This window comes from Stenella coeruleoalba (assembly GCF_951394435.1).
Source record: "Stenella coeruleoalba genome assembly, chromosome: 9".
Classification (NCBI taxonomy): Eukaryota; Metazoa; Chordata; class Mammalia; order Artiodactyla; family Delphinidae; genus Stenella; species Stenella coeruleoalba.
This window is the reverse complement of record NC_137155.1, coordinates 80838100-80858139: the sequence shown is the minus strand read 5'-3', so window position 1 is coordinate 80858139 and position 20040 is coordinate 80838100. Positions and strand designations below refer to the sequence as shown.

General features: G+C 46.0%; 1 protein-coding gene across 2 annotated transcripts in view; it reads left to right on the top strand.

Annotated features, from left to right (window-relative positions):
- The first annotated feature begins 568 nt into the window (after positions 1-568).
- The window catches only part of GRM8 (glutamate metabotropic receptor 8), a 760483-nt gene continuing 741011 nt past the window's right edge, over positions 569-20040 (top strand). The window contains exons 1-2 of one of the 2 annotated variants that reach the window (XM_079931466.1): positions 569-1204; positions 11072-11894. In XM_079931466.1, the coding sequence (XP_079787592.1) occupies positions 11385-11894 (510 nt within the window). In that variant the 5' untranslated portion in view covers positions 569-1204; positions 11072-11384. Of the gene's footprint in view, positions 1205-1640; positions 1873-11071; positions 11895-20040 lie in introns of those variants that run through there. The other variant, XM_079931465.1, reaches the window with a different exon arrangement.

Sequence of the window (20040 nt, the reverse complement as noted above, 5' to 3'; positions counted from 1 at the left end):
GGGCGCCTGGGCAGTAACTCGTGGAGAGTGCCTCTGGGCCGTGCCCGTCGAGTCCGGCGGGCTTCCATCGGTTGAGTTACCCCTCGGGAACCCAGGAGCTGCGTGGCGTGGGTCCCCAGGATTTTCCCGCCCCGTATCTGCAGCTGCTTGAATCAGCTCAATAAGATGCCGGTCACCGTGCCGGCCCGCGCCCCCTTCTGCGCAGGGCCCGCAGCGGCCCGATCTTCCGTCCATGCTCGGGCTGCGGGGGTTCTGTAGACTGCGCCCCGAGAGCCGCGGGCTGGGGGCGGGGAGACGATCGCCCGGTGCCGCGGGGCAGGATAAATGGCCGAGCGGTAGCGCGGCGCGAGCAAACTTTGCAGGGGAAGCGCGCAGCTGAAGGCTTTACTCTGAGCATCCCCAACAAGAAAGCGTGGGGCGGGACACGTGCCGTCTACCGTGTATTCTTCACGGTGACCCTTTTCGTGACCCATTGCTCACGAAGGCAAGCCCCGGGCTCGTGGTCCCGACTACGTGCTCCGGGTGGCCTTCGTGCTGCGCTTCCCGCGCGTGTCCCGGGCTCGTCTGGCAGTCGGAGGCGCTCCTCTCCTTCACAGCCTTACTCCTACTTACAGCCACCCGTACTTCTTCCTACCCTCCCCGCCCCACCCCCAGTCTTTGGGTCCTCCCTTTTTTTGTCGGGGAGGGGCGGATGCAGTGATTTTTAAAATCAGAACTATTGACATTTCTGGTCCCCGCATCGCTGAGGGCTGATGTAGCGCGGAGGGGAATCCGCCGCCGGTCGAGTGTCCCTCTCCCTGCCCGTATCCGGGCAGAACCGAGACACCGAAATCCGAAATCCAGGGGCTCCCACCCCTCGGGGTTCCTCCTCCTGCTTCCCGAAGTGACTGGTTGGCGCAAAGCGATTGGCGATCCCGGGCGCGATCCCGGCCGCGGCTCCCCGCACCGCGCCGGGTGAATGGCCGCGGGCGGAGGATCTGGAGGCGCCGGGCGCAGGCCAATCGCGGCCGCCGGTGGGAGTATTTGTTATTCACATGGAAGAGACCTGGCGCCGGCTGGGCCAGCTCAGCCCCCTCAGCCCCGAGACCAGCCACAAGTGCGGCCGCGGTGCTCTCCTAGAGCGGCGGCGGCGGCGTTGGCGGCGCTGACATGGAGCTGCGGGCCCCCCGCGGGCTTCCTCACCGCGCCCTCTGTGGGGAGCAGGGTAAGGCTCGCCGAGCAGCGGAGAGAGGAAAAGAGAAGAGCAAGTGCCGAACCACAGGCAAAAAAAGCCCCCATCCCCGAACTCTCCCCAAAGGCTGTGCTTGAGGAAAAAAGAGAATTCCCCCGTTTTGATTCCCCTTTTCGTTTTCTTCCCTAAAACCGTTCAGTGGACAGCCAGGTGCACCGTTCCTTCCCAGATCACTTTAGTGATTTGCTTTTCCTGGGCACAAGTAGATGGCCTTGCACACCCGGGGTCCGGGAGAGAACTGGTGGGCGGAGGTGACGGGAATGAGAGGCGAGGGAGAGTGGGCACCAGGGGGCGAGGGGCTGGCCGGGCATCGGAGCTTGATTGGGTGTCTGTTGATTTTACGTTGCAAAGAACAAGGCAGCCACCCCTCTTATCTTCCCATGATTACATTCCAGTGAGGAGGTTCAGAAAAGAGGCAGGCTTAGCATGGAACTCCCAGGGCTTGGAGATGTGGTCCCCCAAAAGTTTAGTCGGCGAATGGGAGACTGAAGGGTGACGGGAAGGGGCAGGCGCGCCTAGGGTGCTCGGATGGGGCGTGCGGCGGCAGGATTGTAAAGCGCTCCTTCCGCGGATTGCCTGCCCCGTGTGACCTCCTGGATCTGCCCTGGCGGAATCCGGACTTGCCCCGCCGAGATGACGAGGTACCTCCGTTCCGCGAACTAACGGGAGGGATTTCCGAAGTTAGAGGCTTCCGGGATGAGTTGGGGTAACCCCCGCCTTCCTGAGCGTGGGGCTGGATGAATGTCTAAGCAGGATCTAGGGAAGATGGGGGTCGCGGGGGAAGCCGGGTGGTTTGGGGGTTCTCGAGACCCCACATCCCCACACAGCGTACGCGTGGTATGCCTGAGCTTGCGTTCCCCGAGTTAGACCGGCGAGGTTGGGGTTTCCGCGCCCCCCTTTTGCGGCTTTCAGGAAAACACTGGAGTTCCGTGTCCTGCTGGGGGTGGGAGGAGGAGTAATGGTCTCGGGGATCTTGAGTTTAAACGACAAAGGCAATGCCCCCGACAGCGCCTCCGAAGCACCTACGGCCAGCGTGGCCCCAGTTTGGCTGGGACCCGCGCGGGGTGTGGGCGCTCGCGGCGGCCAGGTGCGGCGGGGGCGGAGGCGCTCCCTGCCCTGCAGCGCGCGGAGCCCGGATCCCCGGGCGCGCCGGGGGACTGGGGCGGCGCCGGAATACCCCGGCGGCGCGGGAAAGGCAAGAGGAACCGGGTACTTCTCCTAAGGCCCTGGCTCTACCCGGAGCCGGGGTTCAACAGACGAAGGAACAGAGAAGAAAAAGGAAGATGCGACAGGGAAGAGGGGAGCGGGGGCGGGGTGAGTGGCTGCGGGCTGAGATAGAGGCAGAGGCGGAGAACCTCTGAGCCGCGCTGAGAGCGAGCCCAGGGGCTCTGCAAAGCAGCTCGGAGATCCTCTGAGGTTCGTACAGTTGGTGAAAATGTAACAGAGTCCCCCGCCCCCCAAAACCCCGTCTGACACGCTTCCTCGGTGCACATGAAATGCGGAGGGGTGTGCGAGTCAGCCAACTGCGCAAGACGGCGCCCTCGACGCTTCCCTGAAGAATTGTTTCCCCCGGGGCCCGGGATCAGAGGGTGTCTGCGCGCCCGGGAGGGCAGGGGTGAAAATAGACCCACCCGCCAGCTGCAGAAGCCCCAAACCCTCAGTCCCCGGAGCGAGTCCCGCCCGAGGAGGAAATGCCCTATTTGCCATTTGGGGGGTGATCCTTTCCCACAGACCTGACGGCGTGGGAGTCTCGCAAACATCCAAGAATACACTACCGTCTCGGCCACGACCGCGATTGAATACAAATCCTGCCAACATCAGAACTGGAAAACAGGGTTGGTGGTGGAGGTATCGATAAGGAAAATCATAAACGGGAGAAATGCATTCCGATGATAGCTGGTATTTTGCTTGAAAGAAAAAATAAAAAGAGAAAAAAGAGCCACCAGCAGGTAGATCTTGGATAAACAGTTTATTGCACTTGACTATAATTTCCATTTTCCGTTATGAAATTGTCAGTAATTGCAAATGGCTACAGAAACCACTTTAGTGTACCTTGGTCCCTTGCTTGTGAATAATGTCCTCAAAGATCTCTGTCGGAGACAGAACCAGCTGTGTGGAGTTCATTGCCTGTTTCTTGAAAATATGTGGTTTGATAATTTTGAAAAGCCTTACCCATCGGGGAAGATGAAGTAAGCTTTTTAAATGCAATTTTCCCATTTCAAAGTCAACTACAGGTTGTATCATACTTGAGATAAAGACAAAGAATTCTTGCTTTTAAATCAGGGATATGGGGAGAAATAGGTGAGGGGAGGCTCCCCAGGAGAGGATTTATCCAGAATAAAGAAAAAGATGCTGAGAACACAGCTCTGTACTGTTACTTAGGCTCCATTTGTTCTACTTGGTTTGTGCTAGCTAGTTCTGCCCTCCTGCTCCTTTTGCTAATTATTACTACTTAATAATGCTAAAAACATCTAAATCCAAAAGGAATAGATAAAAGGAAGAGTTGAGCTCTAATGAGTGCAGGAGAAAGTTAGAGGTCTGGAGAGATGTGCTCTTTTCAAAGTTGGCTGGGCAGGTTGAAGCTGCTGCAGGGCTTGTTTAATTGGTATTTATGCAGCAAACAACCCGTAGACGTTCACTTTGGCAACATCTAGTGCCAATCATTGTGTAAGAGCGTTTCGCTGTCTTCAGGGCATGAGGCACAGAACACTGTATACATGTGCTCGTGGTAGCAATGCTTTTTTCCTTCCAAGTTCTTTTCTCACGGTCTTCCTCCTGTAGTTAGAATACTCAACAGAAACAGGACTTTGCTTTAGTCCAGGGAATGGGGTTGCCCTGTCGCAGTGTCTTAAAAAGAAATGGTTGCCTGGAGTAATCTCTTAGCTGGACCCACAGCAAAGATCTGGCCATATCTCGATGCTTGTCAAATAGGCTGGCTTTTGAAGGTTCAGGAAACTGTTGCTGTTTTCTTGATAGAACCTGATTGGACATGACCAGACTCACTCATGTAGTTTGCTCAGGGGGGACAGCCACCCCATGTTGTGTGGGAGGAAAAGATATGAACGGAGAGCCAGCTGGATTATAATGTTTCCATCCCAAGGGGGGTCTTCTGTCTGCTAGAAATTTATATTTGAACTATCTTCCTCCCTTCCTTCCTTCCCCCCTCCTTTCCTCCCTCCCTCCCTCCCTCCCTTCCTTCCTTCCTTCCTTCCTTCCTTCCTTCCTTCCTTCCTTCCTTCCACCTTCCCTCTCCCTCCCTCCCTCCCTCTCTCCCTCCCTCCCTTCTTCTTTCCTTCCTTCCTTCCCTCAGAGAGTTCTTTGGTTTGATTGTTATTTCTACTTGGTACTTGGACAACTTGTGATGAACTCACCCACTGACTGAGGACCTTGAGCATGATGCATTTTTCTCCCAGGACCTGCCTTCTGAGTGGTGGGCATTGCCATGGGATGGATTTGAGAGGCTCCTGACTTATGATAACTCCCGGCTTTGGTTTGTTACAGTGCCAGTCTTAACCACTATTAGAGACATTTCTTTGGTAAAGAAATTATGGATCTCCTGGAAATGGTCTTATAAATGCAGATGTTCCAGTTGGGGGATGACAGTAATTCATCTTCAGGTTGTGATACCTGTTGATGAATTTACTCACTCCCTGGGGAGGGCCACGGTAACAGGAAACCAGCTCTTAAGGTTGTGACCTGTAGGACACATCAGCCGTGAGGGAGGGGGGAGATCCAGGTCTGGGGGAGGAGGGAGCAGGTGCGCAGAAGTGGGAAGATGTAGGAGAGGCTGAAGAGGAGTATGTGCAAATTATTGAGCACATACTTTTCCAGGCAAGGGTATCCCTGCAGATAGAAATCTTCTGGCTGTTTACTGGCTAACTTTTCTAGTGGTAATGAGCCGTAGTGGTAGAAGCTCTGCATCTTGTCCTGCATACAACTTAGGAAGGCATCCTATTGTCCTCTTCTCACTACAGAAGAATATCTTGTCACCACTTTCTTCAGAACAGCACTTTGGGTGCTCCAAGTGTCCATGAACTTCAGCTTTCCAGCCAGATGTTGATTTCCATTGACTTTTCCTCTTGTGTCCTTCTTTCCAGTTTTCCCTTTGATTTCTTGGACGCATGACTTGTTAAGGTCTGACCAGCCCTGTGTATGATGGGAAAGTGTTTTTTTAGGGTCTTCTAAGCACAGTACACCAGTAAAATATTTGAATTGTAGGACTGATTTTTTTTTAAATAAATTTATTTTTTATTTATTTATTTGTTTTTGGCTGAGTTGGGTCTTCGTTGCTGCGCCCTGGCTTTCTCTAGTTGCAGCGAGTGGGGACTACTCTTCATTGCGGTGCTCGGGCTTCTCATTGCGGTGGCTTCTCTTGTTGCGGAGCCCGGGCTCTAGGTGTGCGGGCTTCAGTAGTTGTGGCACGTGGGCTCAGTAGTTGTGGTTCTCGGGCTCTAGAACGCAGGCTTAGTAGTTGTGGTGCATGGGCTTAGTCTCTCCACGGCATGTGGGATCTTCCCAGACCAGGGACTGAACCCGTGTCCCCTGTATTGGCAGGCGGATTCTTAACCACTGCACCACTAGGGAAGTCCCAGCGGGACTGATTGTTAAATGATAGTTTCCCTGTACATTCTTATAGCACTTGCCAGTTTATAAAGTACTTTGACATATATCATTTCATTTCGCAACCGTAGGAGGTGGCCAGAAATCATTCCTCAGTTTAGAAACAAAGAAACTGATCCCAGGTTAAGTGACTTGCCCAGTGCCATGGAGTGAGTACTGGGGGGTACTTCTCAGAACCTAGGATGCCACACTCACAGCCCACATCATCAAATCAGGGTCAGCTTGACATTCTTCATGGTCTGCTGCACCCAAGGGGTGTGGGGTAAGGGAAAGAACATATCACAGTCCTGCATTTGAGTTCTGGCCCAAGATTTTAGACACATTCATATAATCTTTCTGTTTTTAGGTTCCTTATATACCAAATGGGGGCCGTGATACCAACCTCATTGGTGTATCTTGTAATGCAAATGAGGTAACGTGCTCCAGGCACGCTGTAGCGTTCAGTAAATGTTTGTTTCAGCCCCTTTCCCTCTTCTTATATGATACATACTATAAAAGTCGCTTCTCATTACTTTAAATGTGGTCTTTTTATGCAATAGCTGTGTTATTGAAAAAAATGGTGCAAATTGAATTCTAAATCAAATTGCATTTTTTTTTGCCTCTTTTTTAAAAAAAAATATCTCAGATTGCATTTTAAATGCACGGGGGATTTAGCTATTTAAAGGAAACCTGTGGTGAATTCTTTTGTAATGCAAATAATCACCTTCTAATTTATCTGTTTAGTAAATTGAGCCTCTCATGTATCAGATTTTCTTAATATGGGGCCTGCTTGTAGAGAAGAGCTTTTACAACCCTCTCTCACCGATGGGGAAAAGCCACTCAGCTTGCAAACGAAATCATTTATTGTGTTCAGTTGGCAAAGCCTTGCTCTGGTGTTTTGAGCATAATCTCATATTTCCTTATCATTAAATAATAGAACCTCAGAACAGGAAGCTGGAAGACACCTTAGAGATTATATGGTCCATCTCACTCATTTCACAGATGAGGAAATGGAAGCACACAGAGGTGAAGTGACGTGCTCAGTGTCACCAGCCAGCGACTGTCAGACAAGGATCCAATTCCAGGCCTCTGTTGCCAGGGCAGTCTCTGTCTAGCCCATCCTCATTCTGTCCCCACCAAGATTCCAGGGCTGTGCATACCTGTGGTGGCACAGGAGATGATAAACAAATAGGATGCATTTTCTAAAACAACCAAAAAGAGCTGCAAACGTGGGCTGTTTCAAGAAAAACTGCCGGATTTGCAATTTTGTGAATTGATGACGATATTGAGCTTAACCTATTTGTTAAAGAGCTGAATGGAACACAGCAGAGGGAGGCTGTTTGGCCTTTTTCTGAGAAAACGATTACAGTTCTTGGCTATTGCTATCCCTGTAAGGATTTTACCACACCGTGTCTTAAAAGCACTTGCCAGGTTGCTGGAGGAAGACCTGGTGACAGACCCAGATAGATCCCACATGGCGTGGTGGGTTTGTTCTCACTGGTGTCAGGCTGTCTGGGAAACCGGATTTGAAGCAGAGGGGTTTGGACAAACTACATTTGATATTCTCAACTCGTTGAAACCTTCAGAAATCACCCTGCCCTGGAAATGCCCCCAGATTGTCCCCTCCTAATTAGTTCATTATTTTTCTTAAAGAGCTAACGCTCAAAGATATGCACATTTCTGAAAGATTTCAGTGGAGGGGCAGGGCCTTCCCCCTTGCTTGTGCTGTCCCAATCAGCCTCTGCAGAGACTGGGGGCTTTCTCAAAGGGCAGGACCCACCTGGAGGTCCTGAGGACTTCAACCGTGGTGCCATTTACTAGCTGAGGGCTTTGGGCCATACTCAACCTCTTGGAGCCTTTTTTTCTCATTTACAAGACCTAATGATTGGTGTATGAAAATTCAGTGAGATACTCTGTTAGGTGCTTGAGACTTTGGTTCAGAGAAGGTACCTAGAAGGTAAAAAGCAGCAGAATTCAGGGCCCTGGTCCTTGAGGAGCTGTCCATATTCCTGGCCTTTCAGGAAATAGCTAGAGCCTGTGAGGGAGCCACAGACTCATGTCCCAGCTGGGGGGGGGCCTGCTCCCCAGCAGACCCGGGCCACGGAGGTGGGTAATGGAAGTGCTAATGATCTACCCATTTACCGTGTACTTAGGACCAGCTGGGAGGGAATGAATGAACAGGAAGGGCTGAGCGCGAGCATTTAATGGTTAAGCCTCCTGGAAGCCCTCCGCCTGAGGGCTCAGAAATAGTGGAAGGTGTCTTCTCCCCTCAGAGGTCGCTTTCAGGAGTGTGGACCTCACGCCTCCTTGAAGAAGTCCATCATCTCAGGTGAGGTTTCTGTCAAAGCCCAGAGGAAGGTCCGTTTGAGAGAAAAACTGATTTTAAATCAAGCACAGAACATGAAGTAGAGCTGTCTGGCTCGATAGCACAAAAAGGTCATTTTGTTAAAATTCATTGACGCCCACTAGGATGAGTTCAGATTAAAGCTCACAAGAATTGCCCAAGAGCAAGATTAGGCAGTGCAAGATTATGCGATGCCACCAGATTTATGTAGGTTTCTACAAACTTTCAAATATACGTTTCCTTAGAATTTTAAAGGGAAACTAAGCCTTCCAGTCATCAAGAGTCTGATTTGTATGACAGTGTATCAGAGTTTGAAATAACTGCTGTATTTCGACATTTGTAAGTAGCTCTGATTTTACTTTCAAAGTGACAAAAGTTTTCAGTAACAATCTCACCAACTGGGCAAATACGGAAAAAGTTGCTGTGCTTTAGTGGAAAATGAGTTGCAGACTAGCAACGATCGCTCCTGTTTACCGAGCACTTACCCTGTGCCAGCTACCGCGCTTTCCGTGTGTGCCTTGTGGCATCCCTTTACAGACAAGAAAACCGAGCTTCAGAGCGGTTATGTGCCTTTAATTCTGTGTTGCAAAGGAGGAAATTTAAGCAAAAATCCAAGTAAACTGCCCAGTAAATCCCAACCAAAATGGTACCTCTTGTTTTCCATTTAAGTGCATTCATCCCCTAAACAAGACTAACTCCTGTCTCTCTGTTATTTACTCCCCAATCTTTCCCTAACTTAAAGCTCTAAACAGACCTATGAGATGCTAAAGAGAGTAAAAAGTATTGCAGACATGAATACCTTTAAAAGAAACTCAATTTTACTACCTCCAGGGCTGTACAACAAGTGGAACTAGGTTAACGCCACGTGAGTAGCATAGGTAAGGATGATTTGTAATTAACAGATAGACTGAGTTTATAGTCGTCTATAATTGAAAACCATTTATTCTCTGAAGTGTTTTAAGTACTTGGGAGGTGGCTTGAAGAACGGCATGTCCCCTTCCTTTTCCCCTTCATCATTTCTCCTTCGAGTATCCATTCATTCTGTGCTCTGCCGGAAAGGATACGCTCAGGGTCAGCCCAGCCCTGTGGACTTGGTCACAAGCCCTGAATTAGTCATCAGAGTTAATGAGATTTTACTATCTTCTAACTGGTCTTCCTCGTGAAACTGTAAAGCACAATCCTCCTTCTCTTAATGGGTGGTTGGTGTAATCCATGGTCCATCACTTAAATGGTTTCATACAGAAAGTCAAGTTAACTTTCTAAGTGTTTCCTTTTGTGGAATGCCTGAGGTCAGGCTGTTGCCAAATCACAGATTTTCTGAGGGAGAAGCAGCTGCTAAGAGAATCACGTGTGATGGAATATTAGTCAAGTCATGAGAAAAATCAGAAAAGGACGAAGTATTTTGAGGCCGAATATGGGAAATCCAGGGCTTAGCATGTGCCAGGAGGCAGGAAATGCTTGTCATAGGCAGATGAGGACTGTCCCAGCAGACTGGGCCATGGACTGTATTTCTGAGTGTGCTCCAGGTGTAAACTCAGAAATCCCAGGCAGTGGGCTACAACAAGCCCCCTTTCCTCATCTAAAAGTGAAAAAAGTGCAGCTTTCTCTGAAGGCTTTTGGATATATGTTCAGTTGGCCTCTAGAGAGGCACCATCCTTTCCTTTGGGTTGGGGAGGAACGAAAATTTTATGAACTGGAAATTGAACAAGTGAATGGAAAGCACAACCAGATGTTGGTTGGCTAGGGTAGAGGAGAGTTGTCCAAATTTCAGGTTTCAAACCCATATGTATAAATAGGTGAGCAATGAACATTAGATTAACTATCCTACCAAAATACGCTGGTGCTGTTTATTCTCTTAACCGCATGTGCATTTCAAACATCAGATTCCCTTATGTGAAGTCAGTTCTTGTTTTCAGTTAAACCTCCACAAAAGTCCTTTGAAAGAATCTCATGGCATTCTTTAACAGTGAAGGTCCTAGAATAAAATTTTCCTATAGATTTGCTTGTAGATGTTTTCACTCTAGGTTATTTCTAGTCTTGATGAAATAACTGTTTTCCCCACTGAGTCTGACAAAATTAAGAAGCTCTTCAATAGACCTCTAGCTCTGATTTTCTCTAGTGATTCTAGGATCAAGAAGCGTTTGCTTCAGAACTGTAATCATACCCATTGCTTCCACTCCGACAAATTAATGGGAAACTCTGACAATGGTAATAGGAGTATTTTCACACATAACCTACCCTGTGTGTTTAATTTTCAAGTCATTCTTTTGTTATCAGAGAACAATAAGATAATTTACACAAAATAGCCGACATTCTATGTTTAATCTTTTCACAAGCTCTAAAACTTATACATTTTGGGCTCCTTGGGTGGATTCCTTTCTCTTTTTTTGTGTGTGATTGAGTAATCACTTTTTCCCATTGGGAAATCTGAGGCACCAAAAATGTCATTAACGAATGACTGGCTTGTTGAATACATCACAGAAAACAGCCTTTCTTTCTGATTTTGTGGACGAAATTTAAATGCTAAATTCAGACAGCTGTAAAAAGTAAAAACAGATTTGAAAAGAACTCATGCCATCAATCTCGGGATTTTTACCTTCACAGAAATTGGATTTATTGAAATGAAATTGTACATAAAAATGCTTTCTGATTTGGGACAATCAACCTAGTTTCTGATGCGTTTCTGTTTCCCTTGCTCCACAAGTGTCATCAATCTCTCTGTTTAGCTGCAGTGCAGCCAGGTGTTCAGAATCATAAGGGGACAAAAAGAATTAGTTTCTTACTGAATAGGGAAAATTAAACAATAAAAAAGAGGTCGGTGCAAACAGGGCTTAAAATATGAAAAATGTAGACCCTTTGAACTGAACCCTTTCTTTTTTTTGCTTCCGGCCTCCCAGGAATAATTCTGCTACACGGCTGACTTTAAGGATGTGAATTGGTGACCTCATCCCAACATCAGAACCTCAGCTGTTCCTCTAATTTTTGCATCATTCCAGGCAAGTTGACTTTATACGGAAATAAAATTGAACCTTGGGGTCTGATGGAAATTCACTGTGACATTCAAATCCAGAACACCTGCTGAAACCCACAGAGCCTTTTCCCCATGGGCCCTGATGGTAGCCTCCAGAAGGTACAGCCTCAGGTGGTCCCCCTTCTTCTGTGGCAAGAATAAACTTTGGGTCTTGGATTGCAACACCACCTGTGGAGAAAATGGTATTCGAGGGAAAGCGATCAGCCTCGTGTCCTTGTTTCTTCCTCCTGACTGCCAAGTTCTACTGGATCCTCACGATGACGCAAAGAGCTCACAGTCAAGAGCATGCCCATTCCATACGAGTGGACGGGGACATCATTTTGGGAGGTCTCTTTCCTGTCCACGCAAAGGGAGAGAGGGGGGTGCCTTGTGGGGAGCTGAAGAAGGAAAAAGGGATCCACAGATTGGAGGCCATGCTTTATGCAATTGACCAGATTAATAAGGACCCTGATCTCCTCTCCAATATCACTCTGGGTGTCCGGATCCTCGACACCTGCTCCAGGGACACCTACGCTTTGGAGCAGTCACTAACGTTCGTGCAGGCTCTGATAGAGAAAGATGCTTCTGACGTGAAGTGTGCTAATGGAGATCCACCCGTTTTCACCAAGCCCGACAAGATTTCTGGCGTCATAGGTGCTGCTGCGAGCTCCGTGTCCATCATGGTGGCTAACATTTTAAGACTTTTTAAGGTAGGTAAAGGCACTAGGCAATTCTGACCGTTGTGGAAAGACAAGAAATTGTCCTGACTCCAGCTGCAGGTTTAAGAGGAAAGTGAATGTGGTGAAGATGCTCGTAGACCCTCTCAGGGCCACAGTTTCCTCACAGAGAGGCGTTTGTGTCTAGGTTTCTACAAGTGCTGATTTAGTTCCATTTTTAAAAAGAATGAATTGGATTAACTGTGACTTTTTTTTTCTGAACAAACAGAAAGGTGATAATTTCTATGACATGTTGGGTCCTCAGTATCTTGGGATATGCTGTTTATTGAGGCTTATTTTAAAGCAAAGCAAGTGTTTTTCGAGGGTCTGATGAACTCTTAGCTCATTTGTCAGATCAGACATTTCTATAGTATTTGAGATTTAAGATAATTTACTTGGTGAAATTTCTTTAACGTGGGATGCTGTGTTATGACAAAAGTTCCTGTGTGGAGAAATAGTATTTATTACCAATGGGTAGATGGGAGTGACACTCTGGGCTAGAAGATGGCCATAAAGTTGTCAGGTTTGTGATAGCTACAGTAGAGCAGAACCTCATTAATTCAGACTGCTCTGAGGCAGACTTAGAATAATTATAGGTAATTCTTGTTGAATTAAAAGTTCAGATTTAGCAGGATAATTCGAGACTTTTTGGTTTAGGTTGGATGATCTATTATCTATAGATTACATTTTGAATAAAATTGGCAAAATAAAACAACACATGGAACAATATTTTGAAAGCATAAAGTCCCATAAACATAAAGTTATTGTAATTCATCTTTCATTAACTTTCTCATTTTATTTATTAACATCCGTTATGTAGTCCTTTGTAATAGACATAATTTTAAAAATGGAAAATACTTTTCACTCTTATTTTTTACTCAGTGGGACGTGACTTTTCCAGCTTACTCTGAATTAATGAGTCTTCGTTTAATATTGTAAGAAGCTGTTTCTGTGCATATTAGATTTAAAAATATTAAAAGAATATGGAGAAGTTGGACAGATGACAGATATAGTGACAACAATGAACAAAGTGATGGAAAACTTACTTCAGAAAATAGAAGGGTTCGAATCAAAAGCTTTCCGCTTTGGAAGCTGTCTTGGGGGACCATCTAGTCTGGTTCACGTCTGTAACATCCCCCCAGCTTCTGTATGAATTGCCTAAGTTTGGAGGAGAGAATGGTAAGAGGCCCCTTAGTGACTATTTTCAGATGGATGAAATTTTCTCAGATGAGGAGGCTGCTGAGCAGGAGCTCTCTGTGTTTAAGGAGTGCCGAGGAGTCACACACAGGTGTCAGGGAATGCCTGAGATATCTGAGCCAGACTTTAGGAAGAGCCCCTTGGCAAGGAGGAGGACACAAGATTAAAATAGGCAGCCAAGGGTGCTCTAATTGTCCATCTCTGGAAACTTTCAAGGGAAACTGGAAAGTTGTTAGTGATTTCTCTTGGGCTAATTGACCCCTTGCCTGGAGGCAAGATTCAGAACCAGAAGCTCCAGGTTTACCCCAACATCCTGGGATCTTGGATTTCTCCCGCATCCTGATGCTGAGCCGCATGGCATTTTCGGCTCTGGGGTGATGTCCAGCTCCAGCCAGTTTCCCAGTTCTCTTCTCCTCTCTGACTTGATCTCCCTCCCCTGATGCTCCAAAGCATCTCTTTTCTGTTCTTAACTCATCAACACCCACTTTTAGGGAAGGGGAAACTTTCGTGAGGATCATCTCCCTCCTGTTACTCTCCCCTTATAAACTAATTCTGGTTCCCATCAATCCCATCGTAATTCCCGTGAATCCTGTCTCTTTCCTGGAGTCTGGTGCCAAAAGTGGGCAAGGATTTGAGGAGTGGGATGGAGGTGATAATTGCTCAGTTGAGGTTTTCAAAACTTGTTTACATTAATTTTGCTACAGAATCAGCTTATCTGTAAAATGGGGATGTTAACACTGTGTTAGGTTGTTGGATGATTTAATGAGATAATGCAGGTGAAGGATTCCACCAGGACCTGAACGTGTCCTTCGTCTGCTTGGGCTGCCAAAGGGGACCTCGGGCCAACTGAAGGGTAGGTTTTGTTTTTATGCATTCTAGACCTGGCTTCTCTTTACTTTGTTCTTCTCTCACTGACTGGCCAATTCTTGGGTAACTCTGGAGGGACCTTATTTGATCATGTGGGAGAATTACAATACCATTGACTCTGGGCAGAGTCCAGGGCTATAGGTCAAGTCTCGAGACTGTGGTCTGCACATAAATGGGGCTGCCACCCTTTACCAAAGCACAGGGACTGGGTGACTTTTAGCCAGGAGGAGATGTTGGTTATGGTAGATGTCATGACTAAGACCGGTATGCTGGCCTGGAATGAGCATTGAATATATGGGAGCAGATATATTTATGAACCAAATAAGCGGGGCTTGAAAAATCTGTCTTTTACAAGTAAGTGAGAAAATGTAAGTGGTCAGCCCATCTTCCAGCTGAACCTGGAACCACATGACTGTGAATTGATAATTACAACTTAATCGCTGTTGTGCTACTTTAGTTTACTTTGACGATTCACATGAGACCTCCAGCCAGCACTCCACACTGATATTAATTATGAAATGGTGATGGTCACTCTTGGAATAGAAAATGTTTCACTTTATGTGTGAATATATATTCTGTTTAAACACATATGCTAGGACTGACATGAAATATTAGAATAGTTATCAAAGGAATGATTAGCAAATTAATGCTTTGGGGATTCGCTTACCGTTCCATTTTGAAAGATAATAATTTGATTAAACAAATGCTATGACCTGAATAAAATTAAACATTTAGGACAGTTTTATGGCGCTTGGGCCCCTCCAGGACAGCATATGACCCATAGTATCTAAAACGATGCCTGGATATCAGTATAGCGCCACTTATTCCTGGATTAATGGAGTCACAGAAGGTCGAGCATCTTGGTTTGGAAAAACACAGTTAACCTTGACCATGAGGGGTGTAAACAAGGTCTTGATTAATGAATTTACTTATTGTCCTGCTCAACAATAAGCATTAATTGGGGTTTTTAGAATGTAGCTGGAATCTGTTTAAAATTGTATGGAAAATATTTGGGCTGAAATCAGAAGTAGTCTCCAAAGGTCCCAGTTCTCTTTTTCTGGACAGTCCTGTTAAAGCCGTGTGTTATCTGCCTGGGCTACATTGTGAAGGAGACAAAGTCCCCCAGGCATGCCCATCTTCCTCTTCCTTCAGTCTGGCCCTCCTGTGGCAGCCTCTCCTGGCCTCGTGTCCCTCTCCATTCTCCTGATCAAAGCCTTGTTTCAGGAAAGGAGCTATGCATGTGTTATCAGTCATCTGCATATAACATGTCTGTGTTTAAGTCAGAGGAGGATCCTGTTTTCCATGGGATCGCTAATTGTGGTGCAATGAAATGATTTGTCTTTGTCAAGGGGATTCAGGCATTGGGGGGAGCTTCATTTAGCCCCCCAGATCCTGCACCTTGTCGGCGTGAGGGGCAACTCCTCTGCTGTGGTGTATAGCTGGTCCTGCTTTTCTCTAGAGGGAAGGAATGTTGCCCTATCTTTGTTTCTCTTCCTATCAAAGCTCAGGGGCAAATGGTAAAATCAGCCCTTTAACTTCAGCGGAGAATTCGGCAGTGGGTGGAGCCAGACTTCATTGTGGGGTGGGTGTGGGGCGGAAGCTGGCCTGTGGCCTCGCCCCTTGGGGCACTGAATGCCATACTAAACCAATGATTGTCAACCCTGAGTGTGGGCGGGGCTTACACCCTCTCTCCTCATGCCCTGCGGGGGGGGGGGTGTAGGCTATCAAAACTACCTCAGAGGCTTTTCATGTGACAGACACAGTGAGTGAGTGTGTGTCTCCCAACCCCCTCCCTAGACCCATTTTTACTGATTGAAGTATCTCATTTGTCAGGTGTGTTGGGAGTGAAAACAAGTTTGAGAGTCACAGAACAAGACTTCAATGATCTGAACTTTTTAGAAGCACTACACGCAGCCTTGACACACACACACACACGTGTCATATATGGGTTAACATGGCGGCAGAGTGGTCACCTAGGTGACTGTTTAATCCCTGTACCAAGTTAATGGTTTTAGATAACAGTAGAATCGATTAGGATAATGTGACCCATAACTGCAGAGTAGCAAACCCAGAGAACCCAGAACTGCTCCAACCTACATGAAGGTTAATATGCCATTTCAGTGGCTCCTGTGTTGCAGACAGACCAAAGAAAAGAGGGGTCCAGCTCTCAGATGGAGGCTGCTTAGTTTGAAAAGAATTAAAAAAGAATGAGAGGGCCTTTTGGAAATGTTGACTGGGAAGCCCGTAATTTAAATTTGTTTTATAAAGCAGTTTCAAGGAATTTGCATATGTTTTATAAAGCGCTCGGATTTTTTCCCCTTTCTAGAACATTTCCACCCCTCTCTTTTAAATTAGAGCAAATCTGTTCCTCAAAACACTAATCATATGTCTTACTTTGAGCAAAGATTGAACATTATAAGTTAAAAATAGCACATTCATAGTAGGAGGTAACACATATTGATGTCCACATAGATGCATTGGGGTTAGAAAAGGACAGTGTCAGATATAATTTCTCTTTCTCATGTTTTTCTGGTGAACTTTACCTAGAGAATTAATTTTCAACTCTTGAAGGATGGGGTTTAGATAGTCTGTGGTGTATACTTCCCAAAGCAATCAAATAGAAATCCACGTGTGGATTATTCTATAATTATCTAGAATTACTTCTAGATAATTTCTCACCATGCGGAAGTGTCCTGGTTATAAGTGGCTAAAACTGACCTTCATGTTAAGTAAGTGAAGTACAGTGAAGCATCCCATTACCCTGGATGTGCTTGCCTACCCCGCTATGTTTACAAAGATATATTTTCTTCCAAGAGACTCTACTAGTTGCAGTAACCATTCCCACAAAGCCAAGCATTTTGCGAGTTATTTATTGCATACAATGGGCTTTCTTAACTGTAAACTCTGAACAGGTATATCTGCCGTATTCAGGCTCATCTAGTTACATGGGCAGAAAAATGAGCCCAATCAATAAACTCAGCAAGAGGTAACATTTCACGTTTAATCTTATTTGATGGCAAACAGATAATGGAAAATTGAAAGATAGATTCCTTTAGTCAATGCTCTGCTCCTGTAGCAAGCTCTAATTTAGTTTTGTAAAGAGCCTATTCACCTCGGATGAGAGACGATGGATGTTCTCTCTTAGTGGCCTTAAGTTGGGGTAGAGGGGGAAATGGGCATGGCCCATGGTCACTGACACAACTTGAAGCCATAGGGACACGTAAATATGCAGACGTGGTCATGCCACTCCTCTTCTTAAAGTTCTAGTGGCCGCTATTTCTCCCAAGATGAAGGTCTACCTGCACTTCGGGAAGTCTTTTCTTACTTCTCTCCACTACATTAAGTTTCTTTGTTACATGTAACAGAGCTCCACGAGGGCAGGATGATATCCATGATAACCATGAGGGCATATATATCTTGTTTGTTGCTGTTATTTCCAGCACCTAGTAAGGGCCTATCTGGGAACCCAATAAATGTTTGCTGAATAAATGAATGAATGAACCATATCTCTCTACCCCTTCCACTTCCTCCACCTCCCTCACCCCAATCCCAGATATTGGAAATAGTAGGTGTTGGGTAGATAGAACAGAAATGGGATTTTGTGTATTTTACTTTTGTACTCATTGACAAAAAGGAACAGAAGGAAGGAGAAGGGGAGAAAGGACAGGTGGTATATTTTGGGAGTTCCTATATTTTCATGTGCTGCCTCATTTTCCTACCAATTCACATTTTCTCTAAACAGATTTTTAAGATTAAAAATTAAATAAGTAAAAGACACGAGCACATTCTCATTTTGAAAAGTCTAAGCAATGAATAAGTAAATAGTGTAAAATGGAAAGAGACCACATCCAAACACATATCTATTCGTGACGTCACACACATACACAGAATTTTATTAATAGATATGTCTTATGGCTTTCTTTTTCATATAACAATATGCCTGGGAGAGATTTCCATGTTGGCTAATATAGATTCACCTCAGTAATTCTCAACCCTAGCTGCCTGTTAGCATCACCTGGATAGGTTTTAAAAAAGCCCAAACCCTACCCAAGACCAATGAAACTGGGGTGGAGCCCTGGCATTGGTATATTTTAAATGATCATTAGATGATTCTGTTATTTGTCCAGGGCTGAGAACTGTAAAACTTTAGCTGCTTGGTTTTTAACTATATGAAGAGAGCATCATGTATTTAATAAATCCCTTACTGATAGGTTACTTGACTTTGATTTCTTAAGGTCATTTATCATTTGAAAAAAAAGTGAAAACAATGCTAGAGGCATTCCAAGCACTATTAGCTCCAGAGTGAATTTTGGTCTCATAGAGCCCCTTCTTGGACCAACAAAGGGGCTGAATTAATGAATCACCAAAAGCACCTTGCTATAAGGCAGACGCACGTGATACAGGCCCACCTCGCAGGTGGTGTCTCTTTTTGACATGCAGTAACTTAGAACAAGTGTAGTGGTCATGTGCTCAGACCATTAAAGGAGCATCGTGACTTGTTGGCTGGAGCAGATTTTAAACTTGGTGAATTTAAGTATTTCTTACTTTCCCTTTTCCTAGCCTCGAAAGGTCTGACACCCTACAGTGAATACTGAAGACCTCTTAAGACGTTACGTAGTGATTAATGCCTATCTTTTGAGTGTTTTAAATAATAAGTTTGTTTTAACTAGCGGCTATGAGTGAGGAGAGGAAAGAGGGGAGAGGCAATAAAGGGGGAGGGGAAAAAAGGGTTATTATGGGATTATATGAAATCATGTGTGTGAAACTTTTGAAAGTCGTAAAGCACTATAGAATTTAAAGAATCTTTGATCCAATTTAAATAAATAAATAAATAATAACGAGGTTGTTTTGAAAGTAGTGAGGAGTCTTTCCAAGAGAATGGCTTGTAACAGTGCTATACACTTTTTTTTTTTTTTTTTTTTTTTTTTTTTTGGCGGTACGCGGGCGTCTCACTATCGTGGCCTCTCCCATTGCGGAGCACAGGCTCCGGACGCGCAGGCGCCGGACGCACAGGCTCCAGACGCGCAGGCTCAGCGGCCATGGCTCACGGGCCCAGCCGCTCCGCGGCATGTGGGATCTTCCCGGACCGGGGCACGAACCCGTGTACCCTGCATCGGCAGGCGGACTCTCAACCACTGTGCCATCAGAGAAGCCCAAGACTTGATTTTTTTTTTTTTAAAAGAGAAGTTTTAGCTTACAGCACAATTGAAGACGGCAGTGGTTTTATTTGGTTTCAGGACTGGTTTCTTCCCAGACTCTTCAGAAGATAACTTTTTACAACCAACAGCTGTACTTTCTGCGGGAAGACTTAGCATCCGAGGGCTGCCCCTGGCTCCTGCCCAGTAGCTCTCAAACTCTAGCATGCATCCAAATCACCCAGAGGCTTTGTGAAGCGTGGAAGCTGAGTCCCCACCCCACCCCCGCCGGCAGAGCTTCTGAGTCGGTAAGTCTGGGTTGGGGTCTGAGACCTGGCACTGCTAACGGTAACCAGGTGATGCTGATGCTGCCGTTTCGCAGACCACACTTTGAGAAACTCTGCTCCGTGCAAATCGTCCGCTGGCTGACTTAGCAAGTCAAAGTACACAAGACAAAAATGAGGTTGAACAATGTTCTGTCTGGCAGCGGCCTTTTTTCTTTTGATTCATGCCTGGTTGAATTTCTGTTCTTATTGGTCATAATCACAGCAGCTGCCGTATGGATCTATTTTTAATTGTGTGCTCTTTTGGAGGTTGTGTTCCTTATTAAATAATGTGTGGCTCAGGAGTGATGGTCAGCAGAATGGTCACTTGAACAGGGTTCCTAAAGCAGGGTCACTCAGATGGTCACTTTGCCTCATTTTTATTACCTGTGACAGTGGAGCAGACCGATTTAAGAAACCTGGACTTAAGATACACATTGACAGGGGATTGAGAAGAGTAAGTGACGAAAGAGGCTGCGATTTGTCTCAGCTACCAGCAATCTGTCTTCAGAAACCATGACAGCTACCTCCTGATTTCCATTATGTAAATGGAGATTGCAAATAACATTCCACAGCAGTCTTAATCAATAGAGGGTCACAAGAGGCCCTTTACCCACA